This window comes from Bombus huntii, chromosome 9, assembly GCF_024542735.1.
Source record: "Bombus huntii isolate Logan2020A chromosome 9, iyBomHunt1.1, whole genome shotgun sequence".
Lineage (NCBI taxonomy): Eukaryota > Metazoa > Arthropoda > Insecta > Hymenoptera > Apidae > Bombus > Bombus huntii.
In genome coordinates this window covers 9066191-9089774 of record NC_066246.1, presented here as the reverse complement: position 1 = coordinate 9089774, position 23584 = coordinate 9066191, and the positions used below count along the sequence as shown (strand labels likewise).

The 23584-nt window shown below is 37.2% G+C and overlaps 1 protein-coding gene across 3 annotated transcripts in view; it reads left to right on the top strand.

Moving 5' to 3' along the window:
- LOC126869776 (uncharacterized) overlaps positions 1-13538 on the top strand; it is a 126125-nt gene extending 112587 nt beyond the window's left edge. For all 3 annotated transcript variants that reach the window (XM_050626722.1, XM_050626721.1, XM_050626723.1), the window contains exons 4-5: positions 8580-8686; positions 9335-13538. In XM_050626722.1, the coding sequence (XP_050482679.1) occupies positions 8580-8686; positions 9335-9775 (548 nt within the window). In that variant the 3' untranslated portion in view covers positions 9776-13538. The remainder of the gene's footprint in view (positions 1-8579; positions 8687-9334) is intronic.
- The last annotated feature ends 10046 nt before the right edge of the window (positions 13539-23584 follow it).

Here is a 23584-nt window from a genome sequence, read left to right as displayed (position 1 = left end):
GAAAAGTTTTTATGCCATATTTAATTTCATTTAGTTTTATAATCACAAATTAAACTAAATTAAGTTTAATTTGATACAAAGATTTTCCTCTATTTGATAACTTTGATTACATCGAATTTACTATATAGAAATTTTCTCTATTTATTTACTCGATTCAAGTTGAATTTGGTATAGAAATTTTCCCTATTTATATGTTCTGTTCCTTTAATTGTATTCATAAAGATATGAGTAGACACTGCGACTTTGCGTAGACACCTGCAATCTACTAGTCAATAATTTCTTAAAACCATGCCTAAATAAATCTTTAACTTCGTATTTGTAATGTCATATCATATCGCGGAAACAATAATTTTAGCTGTTACGCTAATAGTCGATCTACATTTACGGTTTAGTAAATCAACGTGTCCATTGAAAGAATAATAATCGCAGTCGAAGCGTATCAGCAACATGTATATGCTAACTAAGATGATAAACTAGTGAAAGGCATGTAGAATTGGAAGTCTTATTCATGGATCGATCGAGTATAATAAAATTTATCGTTAACGATTGGAAACGAGAGCAGTCACGCGACACCAGCATTTAAACGGCTTTCGAATAAATTCATCGTCGCAACGTGTGCAGTCATTGTACACAGGATAGGTCGATTGGTTAATTGAATCGAATCGTACAGTTGGCTGACACGAGGCACTCGACCGTGACGTTATCTCTTCCGATCGATAGTTCTCTAGACCAATGAGGATTCCGAACGATAGATTAATAGTAGATACTCCTTCGAAGAAATAAAAGTCTAAAGCTGGAGCAGTAAAGATCTGAATTTATAGGGATTCTTATCGATCGACCTAAGGTCAGGGCCTTATCTCGTTCGCTTTCGCTACCAAGCGCCATCGTGGGTCCCATCCGATCTCCGCTTTTATCTTTACGAACTAATAACCGAACTCGATTTCCGCGAAGTATATTAACCTACACCAAAGGAAAAGCTACGAAACCAAGTTAAAGCAAAGCGGTTCCGTTGCCTCGTTTTGTCGCGATTGTTTTCGACTAGACGCTATCTATCTCGTCACTGGCTCTGTCCAGACGAATTCCTTTTTATGGTTATTTATTAGGACTATCGTCGTCATGCCTGCACCACAGTTCATGGTCATTCCCCTAGGAATTCAGTTTAAGATATTAATAGCAGCTAGAGAGAAAAATTTGTAGTCTTAATACCGCAGCAATTCCTTACGAAGGAAATTTATCGTTCCTTGCTTATCGGGACGTATGGACAAGTAATTTCACGACTAATTATTCCAAAATCGTATCACATCGTAAATGTGTTAAGAAAGAAAATAACTTGCAGTGACGAAGAAAGCAGTTCGTTGGAATTGAATGAAACATTTTAGAGTGAACAATTTACTCGAAGCAAATTATGTACTCAAATCCAGAAACAGTTGAATCCTTAATTTGGTCGCTTAGACTTTGTATATAATTGTATTATAAATTAGTTTTTCAAATTTCTTTATTTTGGTTTTATAATTCTTAGGAAAGTAGTGGAAACAAACAACTATTTTCACTATTCTATTGATTACCGTATAATTATTCGAATAAATAGAGAGAATAATTTGTTAAGCATGAGGAATAATTACGCGGATGAAATATTCCTCTACAATGAATTTACTAGATCAATTATCTTAAATGAATATCTATTCGAAAACATTCGAATACTTCTCAACTCTGCAACAGAGGCACAGTCGTAATCACCGTTGCGAATATGATTTCGCGGTATCTTGGAATTTCTAAAGGTATTCGAAGGCACGAACAAGCTGTCCGCCCTATCCGCGGCGTGAGCGCGAGGCGGCTCCTTTTCTGACTCTCAGAAACGAAGTAGGGGAGAAAAGGAAGGTCTGAAAGGAGGGAAGAAGGCTTGTGCAAACAGAGGAGCCAGTTTTCGCGCCGCACGCTGCGCCGCGTCTGCACCTCCCCGAGATCCATCACCTTCGTCCACCTCTTCCTTCTTTTTCCACCTCTTTCGTCTCCTGCTGCCACCGCTGCCGTTGCTGCCGTTGCTGCTGCACTGCCTCCACCTTTTCCTTCTGTTACTCCGTATCTCCTACCTCTCTCGGCACTTTACTCTCGACAACGAGCCTCTCCGGACCGACGATTACTCAAGCTCCATTCGTGAAATGAACCGACTCGACTCGCGCTGCACGAGAGTTTCAGACACCGTGAGAGCGACCTTGAAGCTTTGGACTTTAACTGCCGGCTAGCGGCTTCGCGAATTCCTCCTGCGTCGGCGGATACGAAAGATAATTAACCTCGCGTGGAAAATTGCTTCTTTGCATACTTGTCGCTAATTAGGTACCTCGGTTTTGAAAATATTGCATCGTTTTGTAAGTTGGATAATTAGGAAGGAATAGTTTATGAGTGGCTATCGCTGTCTCTGTAGCTTCCTTACTTATGAATAAACCGACGAATAAAGATCTACTTTATGTAAAAATTCTATTTTAAAATATCTGTGAAACTTGAATTAGAGTATCACAATAGCCATCGTTAGCAAAGTACGAGAATTTTCTGAAATTAGGTTTGTGCTTTCCAATAAATTGATTTAAATACTGATTTAAGTAAAATAATACGATTGAAGATGCGATAACGTAATTAAAATTGCAGATAAAAAATGGCAAATTGATATGAATTTATCAGTTGATTTCATATTTCTAATACCTAGTAAGTATTTGATACGTAACATATCTGTTCAATGAACCAACAACTATATTCAAAACGATAATTACAATCAACGATAAACACTAACCGTATACTGAAAACGCGTAATCTACGCGTGTCAAATATAATTCGATAATAACTATTATCGGCGTTAAGACAAATAATAATTACTAACTCGTTATTATCCGATTGAAAAGCAGAGTGACATTCCCCGATCCGTATAATAGTCGTAATTACATCGATCTCCATAACATTTTTATCACATTAAACAACCTTAATCGCTCTACGAACTCCAATTTTCTTAAATGACTAGCAGCATCTCCAACAGTTACGATATCTTTCACGTAGTGAAACTTTGAAACGAAGAAGAAATCTACGAGAATGGAAAGAGAAAATGAACTCTATTGGAAAACGAAGAAAGAGAGATAACAACCGCAGCGGCGTTCGTTCAGGTTGGAATTTAATTATTCTAGTCGTGGAGAGCTGTGATTATCGCGTCAGTCGAGCAAATCAGGGTTTCACCTGTCATAGTTTTGACCAGCACTGGGACAACCGGTATCTATATGTATTCTTCTCATTTGCGTGCCGTTGTAATCTCGTGCGTTCACGGCGGATGCTTCTGGCCGAGGAGGACGATCCCGTGTATCGGCCAATCGTGCGTTTAGGTGTTAACGACAGGAACGCTATTATACGTGCCAGGCTTATAACAAGAACCGCGGTTATAACCGCGTTTTTTCCTTCTTTTGCACTTTTTTCCTCTGCTTACGCGGTCGGTACCGGCCTGCTCGCTTTCGCGTCATATTATAGCTTTCATAACGCCGACGCCGCGAAATTGTGGCGCTGCAGTGGTTCTCAAGCAATTATTTATCTCGTGAAAAAATATCGAAATTTTTCTTAATCGATTTTCAATTTCGTCGATACCTTAGGATTTTTGTATATTTTGTTTCTTTTGTATTTTACGATCGGTTATAATGGCAGAATTTCTTTGTAACAAACGAAAGACATTTCCGATGAACGAAGATTCGGGGGTACAAGGGTTCCTATAGAAAAAAGCTATTAGTTGCGAACCTATAACGAACAGAGAATCGGTTCCTGTATCGCGAAGAGCACGTAGAAGTAATATATGGGATCCATTCTTCTTTCCTTCTGTCTCGCTCTTTCCCACTTATGCGCTGGGCCCATCCTACCAGTTATTATCGGCGGTAATCGTGCCTAAAAGCCGGTGCCCGCTTTTGATTAAAATTGGCTTTTAATTCATTTGGCAGCCTCTAATCTCGTGGCGGCTCCGATCAGAGGAAACAAGAGTGAGGGAGAAGGGGATACTTGGAGAACGGAAGACAGAGGTTCGAAGCGAAACGCAACATTTACTTGCTGCATCTTCAACCCTCTGCCTGATCGCCTTATATGATATTATATGTATATCGGGCTTAAGATTATAAACTATCGATTGTATAGATGGTAATTTTTATAAATTTTCTTTATTCTTTTAAATAAATCCATTTGTTTAATGGACTATATCTTATATACTTTTATTTTGTTTCGTTATTACCTACCTAGGAGGATTTTAATATAACATAATCGAAAAGAGCCTACTAGATTCAAAGATGAAAGTTGGGGAAGTTTTATGTCAATATAATTATTACGATAAGTAATATTTTAATATTTTCAATATTTTAGTATTATAAGGAGCAATGTTTCGGAACATTATTTAAAAAACTAAAAATCTCAAAATATCAATGAAAATTGATTGACTTTTGTAACATTTCTTGGAAAACAACGCTATATCTATTATATCTAGGTACGTGTATATAAAATGGTTAATAATGACCACACCTATCCCGTCTCTTTATTTCAATAAATTATCTATTTCAAAATAAAAGATTCATTTTCACAATATTTTTTAGTTCTCGCGTTCTCCATTTCTAATTTTCATGAATAACTTCTTTAACTATACATCAGAAATAATATTTGATACGTACGAAGAAAAGAACTACTTATGATAGAATTGAACGTTCAATGCCACCCATATCTTCGCACAATTTCCTCGGAACTACGAGATATGCTTCGAGTTGCACGCGAAACTTGGTTGACAAGCTTTCAAGGAGAAGAGAGATTACTTAGCAGTTGGTTAGACAAAACATTGCAATCAGTGTGTCGGTGACGCCTGTCTCGAGTCATCGTACGTCTGGCAAGTTACTAACAAACGCATACAGTCGTCACTGTCCCGAGGAACGTTGCGCCGCGCCGGAACGATTTCACTTCCCTTATTTGATAACGATAAGCATCATATCAAAACGAACCGTCGAAGTTTTGTCGCCGATTGCTTCGACGGCGACTAGGTATCGGAAGTATAGGAGTTTGGTAATGGCTAACTGGAACGAGCAAACAGCATACATATATCGTCTCCGGAGTTAGTGGTATTAGTGTCAGGTTGTTATCGTCATACTTTTCTCCGCTGCTACCACGCAGGTACATACACATCGTGTTTCATATTGGAAAGCGGACGTCGCGAAACGGAACAGGAGGAAAAATTCTGGCGATAGTTTCAAACTTGTTTTGCCGTACTTGTGACGAAACTTTATCGCTGATAATGCCCATTATATTTCCGTATTCGTCGATTTCACGGAACTATTTTTAACTGGCAGTTCGGGTAATTTCCGATTCGATAGCGGCTTAAACGATGCTTAATGCAATATATTTTCGTGAAACTTTTTATCAAGTTCGAAGAAAACAACGATATTCAGCTTTATTATGAGCCGTTGATAACATTATTTCGATATTTTTATGGCCCTGGTAACAAATTGAACCAATTCAATCACCTTTAGAACGTCGGATATTAAGTTTGTCCTGTTTCGCGGGTCAAATGATATTGTTAAATGAACTGGGCTGTACTTTGTATCAACCGTTATTTACGCAATATACGAAATATTTACTAAATGTATGTTTACTCTAATTAATGTATAATTCCTATATAAATACATCTTCAAATTAATTCTAAACTTTACCAATGTAATCACGATAATTTTGTCTCATTACGATCCTAATGAAATTTCAAAAAGTTTCGTATAACAAACATAAGATATTCATAAAAATGTTCCATAGTAAACGTTCAAATGTTTTCGAGAATTACTGCATTCAATTCTTAATTGAATTATCGTTCTTTGTTAATTATCACAAATACAATATATTAATATTACCGAGACACACTTGACTTATAAACGTTAATCACGGAGAGAAGAATTTTCGTTTACTTAGATAAGGTAAATTTAGTAGCTGGGAAAAGAACAAATTGACCCGCTAACTAAGAGGGATGTTGTCGCGATAGACATCCGCTGAAAGGTGAATTCAATTAATTAAGAAAAGTGGCACAATTAATTGGCGCGGAGTATAGAGCACGGTAGGTTTGCCGGAGAACAGTCTCCGATTAAGTCCTCTCGTGCTTTTTCTGGTTCCTGAAGACTGGTAGGAGGCGGTGAGAGAAAACGAAATGTAAAAGGAAAACGAAGGAGGGAAAGAGAGGCGAGCTAGTAGAGAGAAAGAAGGACTTTACGAGGCAGTTCGGGGACATTCTTGATTTCGATGTTGGGAAGGTACCCGACGAGAACCACTTGAATTTAACGAGGCTCCAGCAAATGGGCCACCCTGCAGACTTACCTCCTTCCTTTTCTCTACGTATGATGCTTATACCCATTCTCATATGGCCCGCAAACAAAGAAGCCAGAAAAACTCATAATCATGACATCATATTTTATATCGTCAAGCGTCTATCAATTAAGAAACCCCGTCTCATAACGGCGGCGAAAATTTATTATTTTTGACGTCGGGAAATTAAGCTAATGCGGGTAAATCATATGAACTTCCTTTATGTATGAACATATTTTGATTTGGGAAATATTAGACTATAATTTAGATTTTTTATCTATAGAGAATGACTCAAAAATATTGATCAAACGTTTGATAACTATTAACCCCAACTAGTAACATTTTTAAAACGAAGCTACCTTTTCTAAAAATTATAAGACTCAATCTTAGTTTCAACCGAGTTGGTAATAATAATTTATTATACTGGCCACTGCAAACAATTAATTAAAGAAAATAGACAAGATATTTCTTACATATTTTCGAATTTAACTAAATTCCTATATCGATGTCTATCATTGACTTCATCAACTTCGAATAGCGATGTGTATCTTGCTCCGTTCTTTCCGTTCATTCGTTATAAAACTTTTCTTAACAGTTATCAAGCATCCACTTAGTTTCTGTTTAATTCTTGCTAAAATGTTTGCGAAAACAGTTTCCATCTACATTATCACTGTGAACTAAGCAAGGTGCACAACCCCATTACATACATTCTTGAAAGTTGCACATCTTCTTCTTTCAAGATGGAGACTCTCGCGTCTAGTTACTACTACTAATATCTAAAAGAAGAAATAAATAAAACTAACAATTTTAAATATTAATTTCCTGCACTCTGTATACCAGTTACACTTACTATACAATCATTTCATAAGTCTGAATATTATACAAATATCTAATAAATATTATAAATATCGAATGTACAAAATTACTAAACTTAAATTCTGCCTTACAAAATATCTTCTTCTCTTCAAAAATACTTTCATGTGATCGATTCGTACAAATTTCTTAAAGTCATCGTATTACTTTCCACAGATATGAAGATAACGACAAGAACTCAGGCAATTATTATTTTTTCAATTCATGGAACACTTTATTCTAGAAACATTGTTATACCTAACAATATCATAGCATACTGTAAAAAAATGGCCCTGGGGAATATATCATGCAGTGAAATCTCTCTGAAGGTGCACAAATAAAATAATCCCGTTACAAGCACGATATTCGTGGTACAGCCGTTTCACAAGCACTCTGTTCTTCCAAATGGTAAGCTCGAAAGCGTCGGTTGTGCACCTGTAAGCCAGCCCTTTTTTCTTTTCTTTGGTTATCCGGAACAAAGGACGCCTACTTCTCGGGTCGGCAGAATTTCGTAATAGCTGGTGCGAAAGAAAAAGGGAGACACGCCGTTGCAGCAAGCATAGCGCAACGTGCACGGTTCGGGGTCGAGGCACGACAGGACCCGCTAAGTGGCAAAGTACACACCGGTCGGTCTGTGCCTCCTTCATTAGCACCAACTAGCCTCGGCGGCAAGCTTAGCCAACCTTTTCTTCCTTTCTCAGTGCCGAAGAGTGCCTGGAAGAGGGTCTCTGAGCATCGATGTAGGTACAACTCGCGCTATAAACCTCGACGAGGTCTCTTCTCGGAAATATGCCAGCTCGCATACCGAACGCACAAAACGGTTTACCTCCTGTATCCTGCGGTTTGTCCCCGATAACTAATGCCTTCGCCTGATTTTATAAACTCCATTAGTTTTCCTTAGGTTACTCGTTTGCCTCTTCAACGCGACGTCGTTCATGAGGTTAACGCGAGATAGTTTTAACTGAATCTTTTGGAAATTCATAATTCGTTAATGGCTATTGTTTTATTTTATATTTAAGATATGCAGATATTGAATTGTGGAGATGAGTAGTTTAACACTAGAACTGCCAACGACCAATGATATGAAAAGTATATGAAAAAGTATATAATGAAAGAGTAAGAAGCTTTTATTTGTACATTTTAGAGAAAATTGTCCAAATCTTCGAAAGTATACGGCTGTAAATCTATAGTTTCCAAATGAATAGTTAGTTATTTTGTGATTTTGAAGTGATTCTAGGAATTTGCAAAAGGAATTACATTATATGTAATTCATCCTGATCGATCGAAAATTTATATTAACTAATTGATCCATAGTAATATTCATCAGTTTATATTGTGTAATTTATTCAGTTTGATAATTGAATTTGTCTTTGCGTTTAATGTTACAGAAAAACTTACGACTCAGTCCGAGGACTTCAGTAGGAAGTTGTACATCTTCGCGGAGAAAAGCCAGCGATACATTTGCTTCAACAAGCGATGGAAACCCATCGGCCTGGTAATTACTTGCCTACCAATTAGTAGACATATTTCATCAACATGAAAGAGCGAGTAAATTTATAGGCATTAGTAAATGCACCGGATTGTACGGTTCAGACGTTTATATTCATCGCTCATATTATCCCTTTACCAGTGGCTACCTAGAAAACATCTTCGCTAAAAGTATAATTTGTGAGTGAAAATATGAATGATTTCAATCATTAATGTGTTTCTGGAAGTTAGAATACAACGGCTTTGCTATTATTATTTTAAGAGATTATTAACAAAGTATATTTATAGAAAGACTCCATAACTCCGTTCGCTTTAGAACAAAATTTTAACGACTGCTCGATTAAATGAATTCCTCGCCATTAAACTTAAAATAAGTAAACACCTATTATATGAATTTCAATCATACACGTGAACTGTTTCTCTTTTCTCTGATAAATTGAAATAAATGAAGTTCCGGTATAGATTATCATTCAGAAGTAGCTAAATACTTGCCTATTTTTTGCAACATATATATTACCTGAGCCACAAAAATACTTTACTTATTGCAAAGATAATATATTCATAAATGACGTCTAAAAGTGTCCAAATACATTTGCAAGCCTGTATATGGCATCAGAAATACAAGTATGAAAAGAGTCTATTATTTTGTTTCCAGCCTAAGAAGCAAAAGGGTCCCATGTGTCAGTTCTACGAGGACTACAACGGCTCGTATCTGACATACAGAAGCGTCGTAGATAGCTCGCGGTATCTGGGCTTTAACAAGTTTGGCAAACCGATGAAGAACCATCGTGGTCGACAGGAGTGCTTCAATTTCATCAAGTACAATCCTCACGCCGACATCGATCACCACAACAGCTTGGTGAACGCGGACATGGGCGGAATGGACCCACGGGATCCTTACGTGGTATCGAGGAAACCGTCGCCCGTGATGAGGGCCACGAAGAACTCCCTGTTGCAGGCCGACAGTACGAGGGAGATCGTTCATACGACGCATCGTTATCGACACCCGAATCGAAGTTGGAAGCGTCCCGGCGAGAAGGTCTCTGCACCGCGAAGACGGCTCGAGAGTCCTCTCTTCGAGGCCAACAAGTATTGAGCCGCGCACTGGCTCGCCGATCAAGACTGCCTCATTTACACCTGTGAGAACCTGAGATCAGACTGCCAAATACGCTGGTGGAACGTACGGTCGAGATTTCAGGAACCCACTACGCGGCACCACGTGAAACGCGGCTCGAAGCACGCGCCTCGATTGATCGCAACGAACAAAGCTAAGCTCGCCTCGTGTGTCTCCTGCTCGCTTGCGTACAACAATTATCGACCAACCGCAATTTCGCTGCACAGAAGAGACGAGCAACAACGAAAAATTGTTCGCAAGACACGAGCGTACCAACTTGCAGGATGACAGTCTTGTTGGCTAGAGCTTTCGTTATGCGTCGTTAAATTCCATTTCACACTTGCCCCGACTGAATCCTTTCAGGCAAGTATGCACGATATCATAATTTCTCCCCCCTTTCGTTCCATCGCTAAATTTTTGATACGATTAGTTGGCAGTCGTCGGTCAACGGCGTACTGTTTCTTTCATTTTCATCGATTATCGATCGTTCTCGTTGTCTCGTTTAATAATCCAAAGTTCCGCGTACGAAACTATACGAGAAATAGCTAAAGTTTCGAAGAAAAATTAAAAAAAAAAAAAAAGAAAAAAAAATGCGAATTCGTCGGAAAGTTTAGGATCAGTCGATTTAGCGATGGATGAATATGTTGCGCGCGATCGGCCTAAATCGTTGCGCAATCGGATAGCTACCGTGCTTCAAGCGCTGTCACAAACCGCAATAGATGCGCGGAGAGATGCACGAACAGCATACGTCTATGGAATTATTTTCTTCGGTATAAATTTCGAACTTAAACGATTCTACGATCTCGTGATTGCATGTCGAGTGTACGTAGGTTGGATTTAATAAAAGGCGATCGGGTTTAATCGAAAATAAATCGAAAGTGAATCACGTTGATTAGCCGTAACGTTTCTCTCGATGTCGATCATCGGAATTTAATGGAACGATAATTATACTTTCGGATCGCGTGTTTATTCGTGACGATGGAATTTGTCCAGGAAGGAAATATTTCCGGTATAGAGACGCGCTAAAAAGGTGTAACTCTCTGGCGTGCTCGCGCAGTAGAGCTCACGCTGCGCAAGACTCTCTCGCTCGCTGTGCTAATTACGCCGCCTAATGTAGCGTGCGTGCGTGCATGCGTGCCTGCCTGCCTGCGTGTATGAATAATGTGTGCGTGCGTGCGTGCTCGCGACGTACACGCAGTTCTCACCGTCGCGTTGATGTCGAAGCTCGCGTTGCAGTCGTTTTCGAATCGCTACTTTATCAACGGCTGCTCCATTCACCTGACCGTTTTTTACCTTTTATTCTAATCGATATTATTTATACAAAAGAAAAATATAAGAAAAGCAGAAGATATACACGCGTGCGTGAAAGTCGACTACTCGGAACGCACACACATACACACAAACGAACAGAGAGACTTTCTTAAACAGAGAATCGGTATGCAGTAATTTCAGGAGAGCAATATACGCGATAGTGTATATATATTTTTCGTAAACTCTATTCAGAAAACAGTCGTTGGACAACGTAATGGACAAATAATAACAGGATCTCTGAGTATTTTATACATGTATTTGAAATAATGAATATGATTATTACTTTCGATGTGGTTTTCATCGCGTCGAACGGGTGTAATTCATACAGAAAATCTATTTTCTGATAGGAATGAGAGTGAAATAATTACTGAGAGTATCGGCTTAAACTGCGTGTTCGTGTACGAGCTTAATTATTTGTGTGCATTTTGGCGTGCGTACGTATTTGCCTCTGAACGCGTGTGACTGCGTGTAATATATTATATGATCGTTAATGAAGTTAATCCTTAGGACGCTATCGCAGACTGTATTACTAGGTTAGGTACACGAGTATATGAAGCGGTGGCGACTCGACGAAAAGAATCAAAGGGTAGCGTTCCTCGGCCTCGTGAGAATTCTTTCCGTGTAGCTTTACCTCCTGTGTGCTTTTCTAAATCGGTGACAACCGCTCGTGTACACCGTAATTTAAAGTACGAAATAAAGTCGCATGGAGCCATCCCTGATTCATTCGTTTTCGCAGATTTGCCACGTGAGGAGCGTCTACCCCTTTTTCCCAAAAAGAACTCGCTCCCTAGGTAGCTTATTTATTGAAATCATGTTTAGATAGTACGAAAACCAAACCGCCCGAGAACACCTTTTCCTCGTATATGTACGGAAATGTGCGCTGCTCTCTCTTATTTTACTTATCGCCAATTTCATGGCTTTTTCGTTTTTTTCATTATCGCTCATGAATTTTCGTACGAAGTCATCATTTTATTCATTCCTCTTTTTCTTCTTGGAGAACGCGTTTTAATACTTCAAGATAAATTAATCGAAATCGGTTTATTTGTTATTGTATAATATGTAGAATATTATCTTTTGTTTAGCGGACGTGTGACGTTTCAATGCAATTTCTTTTTTATTTGACGTAAATAATTATGGAAACGATATTTCTATTCATATTCACGATATTTTAAGTAACCATATTCGATATCATTCTCATTGTTGTACTTATTTTCTTCTCACCTTCTATCTTTACGTTATCAGTCTTAAATCCGAAAATACTCAATACCTGATTAGTTAATTTCATTTTCGTACGAGTGGCAGTGCGTAGAGGCCCTATTTCCACCCCGAATGGTGTTTGTACGTGTCGCTAAAAAGAAAAAAAAAAGTAGACAGCAAATTGTTCGTAGAAATGCCACGCTCCGTTTGATGAATTGAAAATGTAGCTGAACATAAACACGTGAAATTACTTTATCAGTTGCGTTTTCTCTGACGCCTTTTTCGTGGCTTTTCTTATCGATCAAGTTTAATGCGCCATTAATTTTATTGTATTGTATTTCGAAGCAACGAAAGTATGATAACAATAAAATTAGGAAAATGCTATTTCTACATCGTTTTATTTCACAGTTTCATCTATCGGTGCGTGGCGCGTGCAAGCTAAGTACGATAAAATTTCGCGCGCGAAACAGAATAAAAAATGCCAGCTGTTGACCATTAAGGAAGAAAGAAAAAAAAATAAATATTGTATTGTAATATGATATTGTAACTCCACCAGTAAAAATTAACCTACTCGTTTTGTATGTGTAAGCGTAGCGTCACGTAACACTGCGTCGAGAATCGCGGCGATGTTTGCAGCAATTAGAAGCAGTACTAAAAGAACGGATATTTATGCGTGAAAATTTCTTCTATTCCTGTTCTATTGCATCGAACAGCGAGCAAAGAATCGACGTACATTGCGGGAAAGCGCGTAACGATTCTCGACGAGCGTACTTCCTTAGAATCATGAGTTTGCTCGATGTCAAGTCACTTGGCATTTAGTTTTTATATTACGAAACTTCACACATTTTTTCTACGATCATATTTCGATATTTCGGAGCGACACGAGTATCTAGTTGCGTTTAGCATTTTAAGAAGCAATTTAAGAAAAGAAAACAAGTAGTATTTTTAATGACGCGAAAATAGCACAAAAAAACATTCGTCGAGTTTCCTGTCGTTGACGCGTGCCTTGACCTCGAGCACCGAAGCGACCTATCAATCCCTCCTTTGTTTCTTCTTTTTTTTTTACTTTCTCACAATCTACAAACGCGAACGGCAAAAAAGGATATAAAGAAACGAATGAAACACGAGAGATGAATCTGACTACCCTATAGATAGATAGTATATATAATGAATAAAGAAAAAAAAAGGTAAAGTATAAATATATATATGGAAGATGATGTGTATGTAAGATATTTAATACTGATTTGTCTTAAGCACACCGCGATGATCGATTGCGATGAAACGATGATAATAATTATTACGATGATTGTTGTATAACGAACGACGACGACGATGATGATGATAATGTTATTCTACATTGTAATTCGCGTTGTAATATAGAGACCCACCTGTTACCCACTAAAATCGATGTGTCGATGTATCCCGGACGTGCTTCGCTCGTACACGCGTCGAGGGAAATCGGAAATTGCGTTTCCATGGGCGGCGGACGTTGGACATCGGCCAATAAGTCACGAACTCAGATTTTTCTATGAGAAAGACCGAACAAGGCCATTATCTGGTCGATGTCCAACGACCTCCGGCATCTGAGCTAAACGAAATCGTTTTCGAACCGTTTACGATTCTCAGTATTAATCGTATCGAGAATGCTGGTTCCGTTGTAAAGCAGCTCGTTACTACGAGTGCAGCACGCCTGGAGCAACTAGCAATAATATAACATTCCAACTTAAATCGCGTACGTACTGCGAATTCTAATAATGTGTGCCGCCGTACGAGAGAGAAAAAAACACTGTCAAATACACGCTCATACACTGCTACATACTTGTGGTATTTATTTCAGTTACACCTCATCCTTCGTTACTATTCATAATAGAACTATGCGTTACTATTACGCAAACGTATTACGCTTAGCCACAAATCAATTAGTAAACAATAATAAGAGAGATAGAAAAATTTATATGTATTTTCTTAGGTTTTTAAGCTTCTTTGTTACCTTTCTAAATATCATTTCTAAAGTAAAATGCGTTAAATGTTAGTTCGAATATATTTTATATCTATATTATTTAGAATTCTTTTTACTTATATTGGATATTGTATGAAATTTATTAATACTTTACTCTTTTTTAACATATTAATAATTATAACAACTGATTACTCATAATACAGTTTAGAACAAGAAAATGCCATTTTCATTTAGTCAGTATCAATAAAAACATTTGAACGAAGTTGCACATACAGTGCAAGCAGAAATGATTAGTAGTAATAGTAATTACTCATACGAGATTGAACGAAGCAGTGTTAAAGGAGCGGCTGTTAAACCAGTCGATAGTGATAAAGTCGTTATCGTTTGATTTATGTCAACGAGTTATGCAAAGTGAATAAATTTATTACAAAATAATTTCTGCCAAAGATTTATTCTCCGGTAATTTAATACTGGTAATTAAGCAACCCTTCAGTCTTAAACGTCTGTATAAAGAAAGGAAAAATAAATGATTTATAACCGTTTATATGGTAACGAGTTGTGAAATATAAACTGAATACGCGAGCAATCTACGATTGGAAGGGAATATTAAGCCTAAACAAGCATTCATCAAAACTTCAATAAATATAGAGTAATTCAACAAATATTTCTATATAAAAATTCAGTTCATCTTGCATTTCAATTTCGATATATGATAATTAAGGTTGCCATTTGAAGAGGTTCTTCCATTCGTTTGTAAAAAATAATTTCTTTAAAAGACTGATCATATGTTATATAAGAGTTCCCTTATTTATAAAATAAATTGTGTGTATAGTATACGAGATACTTTTAATTTTTTCTATCATATATAAGTATTATCTGCAAATAAAAATCATATAGTTACTTAAGCAACATCTTAAAAATCACTCTGCTCTATACAAATATGTATAAACACACTTGAAGCAAACGTGGATTACATAAAATATTTTATTTTGGCGTTATTTAATGTCCATTAACAAAATGCATTTGAATGTTAAGTCCCCTATTTGAGCATTGATTGTTTTGCTATCGAGATATGAAAACGTTCGGCTATTTAAAATTCAATGGAAATAATATCGTAATTAAACAACGACCGGCTTTTATGAATATTATACAATTCATGGAAGATTTTATCGAGTATTTTAGTCCTCCTGAGAATGGATTTACCAGGTACTTGTATGTCCGTCGATGCGCAAATCCGCTCAAATCACTCGAGGCCGAAAGCCAAAATCAAACAACTCGTGGCGATCAGATCGGATCGGGACCATTGGATTCTCTGTTTACTACGATGGTTCTGAAGGTATTACGTTCTTCTATATACAAAGAAGGGCGGAAGGTGTAGATACAAGACTCACTCCCGCTGCCACTCCAACTCCGACCGTTGATTTCCTTGGAACTAGACTCTGAAGGGCTTCTTAAATAATGTCCAAAAATCCTCTTGGCTGTATACCTCCCCCTTTTTCTCTCTACCACGGGGATATCGGAAGAGAGAGATCGAAATACGAAGAATTGGTAGTACAAAAGCGAGACGGAGAATAACCAAAAAAAAAAAACGAGTGGGTCCCCCAATTTCGATCCCTCGTAACAGCTCGTTGACACCCCCTTTTCTTACACAGACCGGCCGACTCGAATAAGCACCCCTTCCAACTTCCTTCTTAACGCTCTCGAGTGTTTGATCTAGAAATCACGCGTCTGGGAATCAACGAAGCCGTTAAGTTTCACCCCCTTTTCTCTTCCTCTTCCTCTTCCTACCCCTTTCTGTCCTTCATTCAGTCACCTCGGTTCACTATGCGTTCCCCTTAGTCCCGTATAGATTCACGCGCCACTGCCTCGGCATATGTCCCCCGTACCCTGCGTTCCCGCATCTAGATCCTAAGATTACCTTCTTCGTCGTTGGACGTTTTTGAGCTCCGCCACCGGAAACTTTATCTTACGGGATAATACCTGCTTTGCGATCCGCTTTCGCCCAGACGATCTAGTGTCTTTTACCTCGGGGACCAGATTCACGTGAAACCTATACTCGGACAGATGGTATCAACCACGAAAAATACTAGATTTGTGTCGTGCGACTGCCCGCGTCAAGTTCATCACATAGTTCTATGGAGATCTTTATTAAATGATCTTGTGGTAAATCTTAAGCACGCTACGCCATAACCATGGTTTTTAGAGAACGAGAGAACGCAAACGTTTCCAAGCGATGAAGAAATATTTAATATTATTAGTAACGTTCAATTCTACTCAATATCTGTCATCTATGAACTTCTTTAATCCCCAGTAAAAATTCTTGCATTTCCATTTAAAATTATAGTTTAGAAAAATTGCTGTTACTGAAAAAGTACAAAAGTACAAAAGTTCCAAATGTGTTGAAAACAAGATAGAAAACGTTCGATATTCTCCATCATGCGCTTCAATATTCACCTTATACGTAACAAGAATTTGAAAAATTATGTTAAAAGATATTCTATATATCGCGAAATTATATATTAATAAAAGCGAAAAAGAGTTTCTAAGTTTAAGAGTCTACTTGATATTTGTATGAAGTTAAGAGATTCACGAACGCGCGGAAGAAATAACCGTGACGCTGGCGGTATGTCCGCGAACGAAAAAGGCTGAAAAGGTCCTGTGCGGCCTCCAATTAAGATCTCTCAATTAGTGTATCTTATCTTGCAGTTTCTTATCTGTCGGCCTGGTTGGGACAGGTTCCCGCGCGTTTCTCTTGGTGGCGGCTGCAGCTAACTGGCGTCAGCGGTGCACGTTTCTCGATCAAGGGGCCAGCTCGAATCGAGAATAGCCGGTCTATTTCTCGGCCGTTGCTTCACCTGCGTGCACACGCGTGCTTTGTGGTCCACAGCAGTGCCGCCCTCGTTAAATCGAGTACGGACGTCCAGAGAATATTAAGTCAGCGATCAATGCGATCATTAGAGGAGATCCCTTCTTGATCTTTATCCCTGCTCGCTATATACCAGATACAAGACCATACTATTTCGAAAGAAAGTTTCATAGGGGAACAGTGCAATTAGGACCAAACTCAATTTTTACTCTTTGTGGACATCGATCGGTCCTGATATATTTCGAACGTCCTCTAAAATGAATATGATAGATCGATGAAAGCAGATTGAATAGATTGGTTTTATCTTATCAGAGCATTATTATTTAATTCAATTTTTAATAGTGATGAGATACTGTAAGTTGTAAGTACAGAAATTTTTGTTGATTTGGGTGAATTCGTATGTTATTCGTTTTTTTTATATTCTCGTTGATAATTTTTCAAGTATAATTTTAAAAGTATAAATGTGTCGAGGGTTCCGAAGAAGGTTTTCTGGTCGTATCATGCAAAAAATATGGATTTCGAAGTTTCTGTGAATAAATATAAATACTACATTTGACATATTTTGATTTTTCCGAACTATTCCTTTTTATTGAAATGCTATGCGGTCGTTTCTATTTACAAATTTTTAAAATGTCGTTTTTCCTGCTATCCTGTGACATAATGCGGGCAGTCACAATGAAACCATTAGTCGCTGAATTAGGTACGGTTTGGCTATTCACGCTTGACTACAATACAATCCTATAACTGGCAACAAGATTAGCTACCCACAAAGCAAGTAGAAAGCTTGAAAGAAAGTAATCATAAGAACGAGAATGGTAAAAAAATCCATTTTTACGCTATATAGGCGGATACGTACTTCACTATACACATTATAAAGTTGAAATTAAAATAATATTGAATTGCACATATATGTTAATAACAGATTTCCATAAAGAGTTTCGTCCAATTAAAAATAAGATTAATCCATCCCATACTTATACGCACTTGCAAATTATTCAAAATGCATAAATCTAGTATGAAATACTGAATAAAACGTATGTTAAATTGAAGCTAAAAGACTCACACAACCGTGCAAGAAAGGCAATGCATTTTGAATGCATGTGTCACAGGATATTGGAAGTAGCTTTCCCTAAAATCCATATTATAATGAAAAGTCGGCATGGCTTGACCAACGTGGTTGCTTTCACGACAATGAGAAGTTCACCTTCGTAAACATTGAAACGGGCAGCCCATAGTATTCTGACCACCGACGCCTTTTTCTTTAATTGTTATGAATTCCGTCATGGATGAATTTATGTGCGAACATTCTGGGTGGTCACACTGCCATTGGAAAAATTTCAAGGGAATTTCGTGTAGATTTTTCGCGCCTTACCCCGCCCCACGACATCCCTTGTAGTTGCGTGTGACGGTAGCGCCAGGTGTACTTTCACTGGATTTTCACCCTCGAGATCGTTTGAACGAGCGACCTCCCAATTCTCTACGAGGCCAACGGAAACGATTGTTACCTCCGCGTGAGACTCTTTTTTAGTCCATCGATATAAATTTCCCATGTCGTTAGCTGTCTCAGATTAATGGATCGATTACATCGACTTCCTGTCTCGTTAAGTAAGTCATTATTGATACCGCGAAACGCTTCAATTGTTGCTTGTATACTTCTAACTTCGTAATAAAAGTTTCTGATTTAATAATGATTATCAAACGCGATTATTGACCGTCGAGTGTTAAAAATTTAATCGCTGATTGTACCGTGATTTGATTTCTGAGAGCTTGCGTCTTGGGGAAGGAGCATTTTCGACGACTTCGCGAGAGATATTTTTTGTTAGGAAACGAAAACATATCGAATGATCAAAGAGCTTTTTATTAACAGATTCTATCGGGCAATTATTCTTATAATAGTTTCATAGCGATAAGTAATAAGTATAATTATATCTTATATTCTCCTTTATAAAACCATATAATCTTTTGAGACTTTGTATACTTTGCCAATGAGCGGGTTAATTATTCAATTTTTATACCGTAATTACACAGTTCAGTTTAAACGCTCTCAGTTCCTCTAATTAATTCTTCTTCTTAATTGATACTGAGTTAATTGCTATAATTAACAGCAAATGAAATCAGTTTTTTTCAATCCGTTGAGCTCATAGAATGTTTATTGATTTTGCGTGTGGTCGACTAGAGGCTATGAATAAATCTTAGAGAATCGTTGGAATCTTGCGTCACTGGGTCGTCTTAATTGGACCAACCGTGAGTACATATACACGCACATAAATTCTGCTCTTTCGGTGATCGCCTTTATCGGGTCGTTATTTGTAACGGCTGCTACTTCGTAACCGGAAATGTCGCCGATCCTAAATGGTTGCACCACGAAACGAAAGTTCAGAGACGAAGAAAAGTACAAAAAGAACGAGAGGTAAGAATGAAGGAGCAAAAAGCAAGAAGATAAATAGCGAGTGGGATAGAAAAAAAAGGAGGGAACAGGAGAAGAAAGAGAAAAAAAGACAGGAAAAGAAAAGAAAAATCTGATAGCTTCAAACGATGCGCATCGACGAGAACATTGACTTGCAGTTAAAGGCTGATTCGTTGAATTCGATAACATTATCGTGTCTACGAGTCGCTATGTGTTACGACAGTAATGGTCTGCAAGTCTGCACGTACATTTATTTGATTGAAGCAAAATTAATGGCTATTTATTAATCCTGTCAGTTTATTGAGGAATTTGTCTAATTCAATTTTCTGTTAGTAGCTGAAATTGCGGTTTATATTTGCCGATAAGTTGTTTACAGTGAATTTATTAGGAGCAATTTATTAGAAATTTTATTATATACATATATAGCATTTTCTGACATTTATGCGCATTTTAATATGCTTATTTATGAAAATTGAAACTCTCAACTACATATAAATGGGCATAAGCTTTATTATTTTTAATATCTGTTAGATACCAACGATACTGCATAACAATAATAATAAATAATCCGATTGTACGATAACACGAACATCTCTGTAATATTTTTATTTGTAAATTCCGCACAATTTTGGATGCGGATAATACAAATTTATTCAAATGTATAACATAGAAGAATAGTTAATTTTCGAGTCGAGAAGACTACAATATAATCTAACGTTCAGATGAATAGTGATAACAATTTATTGCTGAACCTTCAAAGATTTACGATTGCTTCATGAAATGGGCATACTTTCAGTTCATACGACACGATAACATACGAAGGCTTCGTTATTTCTTATATAACGACCGCATAATTCGTTGATTACTATCACAAAAAATGCTTGAGATATTTGTCATGACGGACAATTACTGGGCACAATAATGGAAAAACTAGTAAATCACAGAGTTCTGCGTCATTAATCTGGACTATAGGTAGATATTAGTGTACCATAATTCTTAATATTCCTAAAAAATGTATGGACTATTAAATAGAATCATCCTTTAACGGATCAATATAAAACGCATGGTGTATTAACATGATTGTTTCAAAATTTCCTTATTTTTTTTCAAGCAAAGAATTTGTTACTAATCGAACTACTACTGATGCAAGTCACATAATAAGGAAAGTTCATGATAAATGTGTATTCGTTTTTGGTTATTTAGAAATCAAAAATAAATTGATTCTTCGAAATTGTACTTTTCCAAAATGTAATCAATGATACATATTATACTTCACTGTTATTAAACACGTTTATCAAATATATATATGTAATATCGGAATACTTAAAAGGCTGTAGATGTCGTTGCTGGGTACAGCTGGGTACGGTCTTCTCATTTTTTAGGGCACTAAATTTATTACTAAATTAGGGCATTTTTTTAAGGCACTAAAACCACTGCGCTGCCGTCGTCCGACACTAGTTAGTGTCGAGTGATGGTATTTGTTATCAAATGCCGCCACAGACCTTTTTTCCACGATACTACATATATATTAATACTTTTTAAAGAACATTAATATCCCGCAAATATCACGAACCTTAAATTGCCGATACTATTAATTTATTTCGGCATTGTCATTATCAAGAAAATATAAAATCACGAAAATCTGTGATAAAGTTCCTCGATACTTTGCGAACCATGCCCGGTTTTAAAATTAAAGGTCACATACAATATTGGGCGATGTACACTATAAAATTATCATAAAATGATAAATAGTAAAAATAAAGCCAGATTCTAGGTAACGTATTGCACCGCGCATTCTGATGTATGTAATTCCCTTTACGCTAATTCGCCCATTCGTCTTGTCGTCGTTTTATTGTCAGTAGAACGTAAATGTAATTTCACGGAGGTAACCTCTTGGACGTGACACGAGCAATCGTTGCGAGACTCTCCATTGCTGCTCGCACAGTAGAGACAGGTAATTGTGCGCCAGTTTACGAGGACGATAAGTTAGCCCCGCACAAAAACTAATACCCGGCAAATAACAGGCATTACTTATACTTACACGGGCATACGGGCACCATGTCAGGCCCCTGGGCCAAGAAAGGCACAGCCGATATTGCATTACTGCACCATGATATATGCTTTCGTTCATTTTACACCTCTGCCTACCACGTTCCTACCGTACGCATGGTCGACTAGCGCGTGTGTACGCGGCTTAACGGGCACAGTAGGGGAGGAAAACGCCGAGATGTACAAAGGAAAAAGGTATGACGGAGAACTTTCACGGTTCGAACTTCTGCATGTGAAAAATTTCAAGTTGACCAATTTGTATTCGAGGATTTCCAAGCAGTTTTTCTTCGACGAATATATGTATCTAGCAATAAGGATATGTATTTCGTTATTTAGTTGACTGTACATTAATAATTCGGAATGTTAAATAATTGAAATGCACATGGAAGTATTAAATCAGGATGATATAATGAAGAATAAAAGAAAGAATACGTAGATAGATATTAGTATTTTAAGTAACGATAAGTCTGTCATAACTGCGGATTTTTATGTATTTGTAGGAAATTCAAAGATGCAAAATGTACAGAATGCACATACATAGGTTACAATAATTTTCTTCAAATGTATTGGAATTATTAAAATAGTAAGATTTTGGCTTTCGAATGGATAGATGGCACAAGCGGAATCGTAACAGATCAAAGAATTTAGTGAGTGCCTGGAAACCCCCTACTAGTCTCGTTCGACTTCTCCCATATTTTTGCAAGTCATTTTGAACGAAAGTAGAAGCGTTATTCGAAGACATTCTCTACTAAAACGAATAATGACACAATCTTGTGATGCTTATCTTATAGACGTCGGTTTTCTTTGTTCTTCTCTTTCTAAAAAGTATCCGCGCAACGCTCTTCGAAAAGTACCATTTTATTATTATTGTCAGAAGGTCAAGATAAAAAACTATGATGGAAAAGGTTCCTTAAGTACGATTACAGTCATAATGTAATAATGTAAAAACTTATACACAAATAACGAAAGTAATTATTTGTATATGTGATTGTCTATGAATACGCCTACAGCGTGTTTGAAAAATGACCTGATTTTTACATACATTCTTTTCTATTTACTCAAATTGTTCGAAGATACAGCTGCACGTTCTCTTTATCTTTAATTGTATAGAATATAAAGTTTTTACTATCTCTATCATTTATGAAACAATTTAATAATACCAATAACGTTCGCAGCTAATTTCAGTTTCAATTTTCCCGAAATAGTTAAATATTCAAGAATACCATATCTGAATCGTGGATCAACCGAACCTTTCATCAAGCGACAGGTACACGAAGTAGGGCGTAAAATCACGAACTAACCGTAACTCAATCATACGTTGAACCCGTAAAACAAGCGTAAATCTATGGACGTTACTACCAAGGTGCTTCATGCCGGGAGTTCTTTTTAATTATTCACCCCCCATATATTTTTTACGTGGATCACGATGCATCGGCATGCTACACGCACGCAAATCCCTTTCGCGACCAGATCAATTGAGAATGCTATTATAAATATTCATCACCCTCGTTATATTTACCCTTCCGTCATTTTGCAGCAATACATAATACCAGTAACGCATAGCGTATGGTTTCCCTTTGTTACGTTCCACAGAAACCTTGTTTGAGAGCTCTGTAACGCCCTCGAAAACACACACCGAAGGTAAGTACTTCAGCCAGAGAGTCGTATGGAATTTAATTCAATCCCCTTGCATTCAGCTCATGTAGCTGTATAATTTTTCTACATACTGAATGCACAAGGTATTTGTATACTTATCTGTCTTTTTGTTATTAACGCATGTTATTCTTGCTATAATTTTTCTACTTATTATTACTTTCAAGTTTCTATGGGAAATAAATATTGATAATATTAATTACTAATAACATTTGACTGAAACGATCGTGAATGTTTCAGTAGTATAAAATCACGTGTATCGCGTGTAGTAATACTTGTTTAACTTAGGTAGTCTTTTACGGTCTCCCACAGGTAAATGATTAATGACGTGAAATCAGGCGTTCTCGC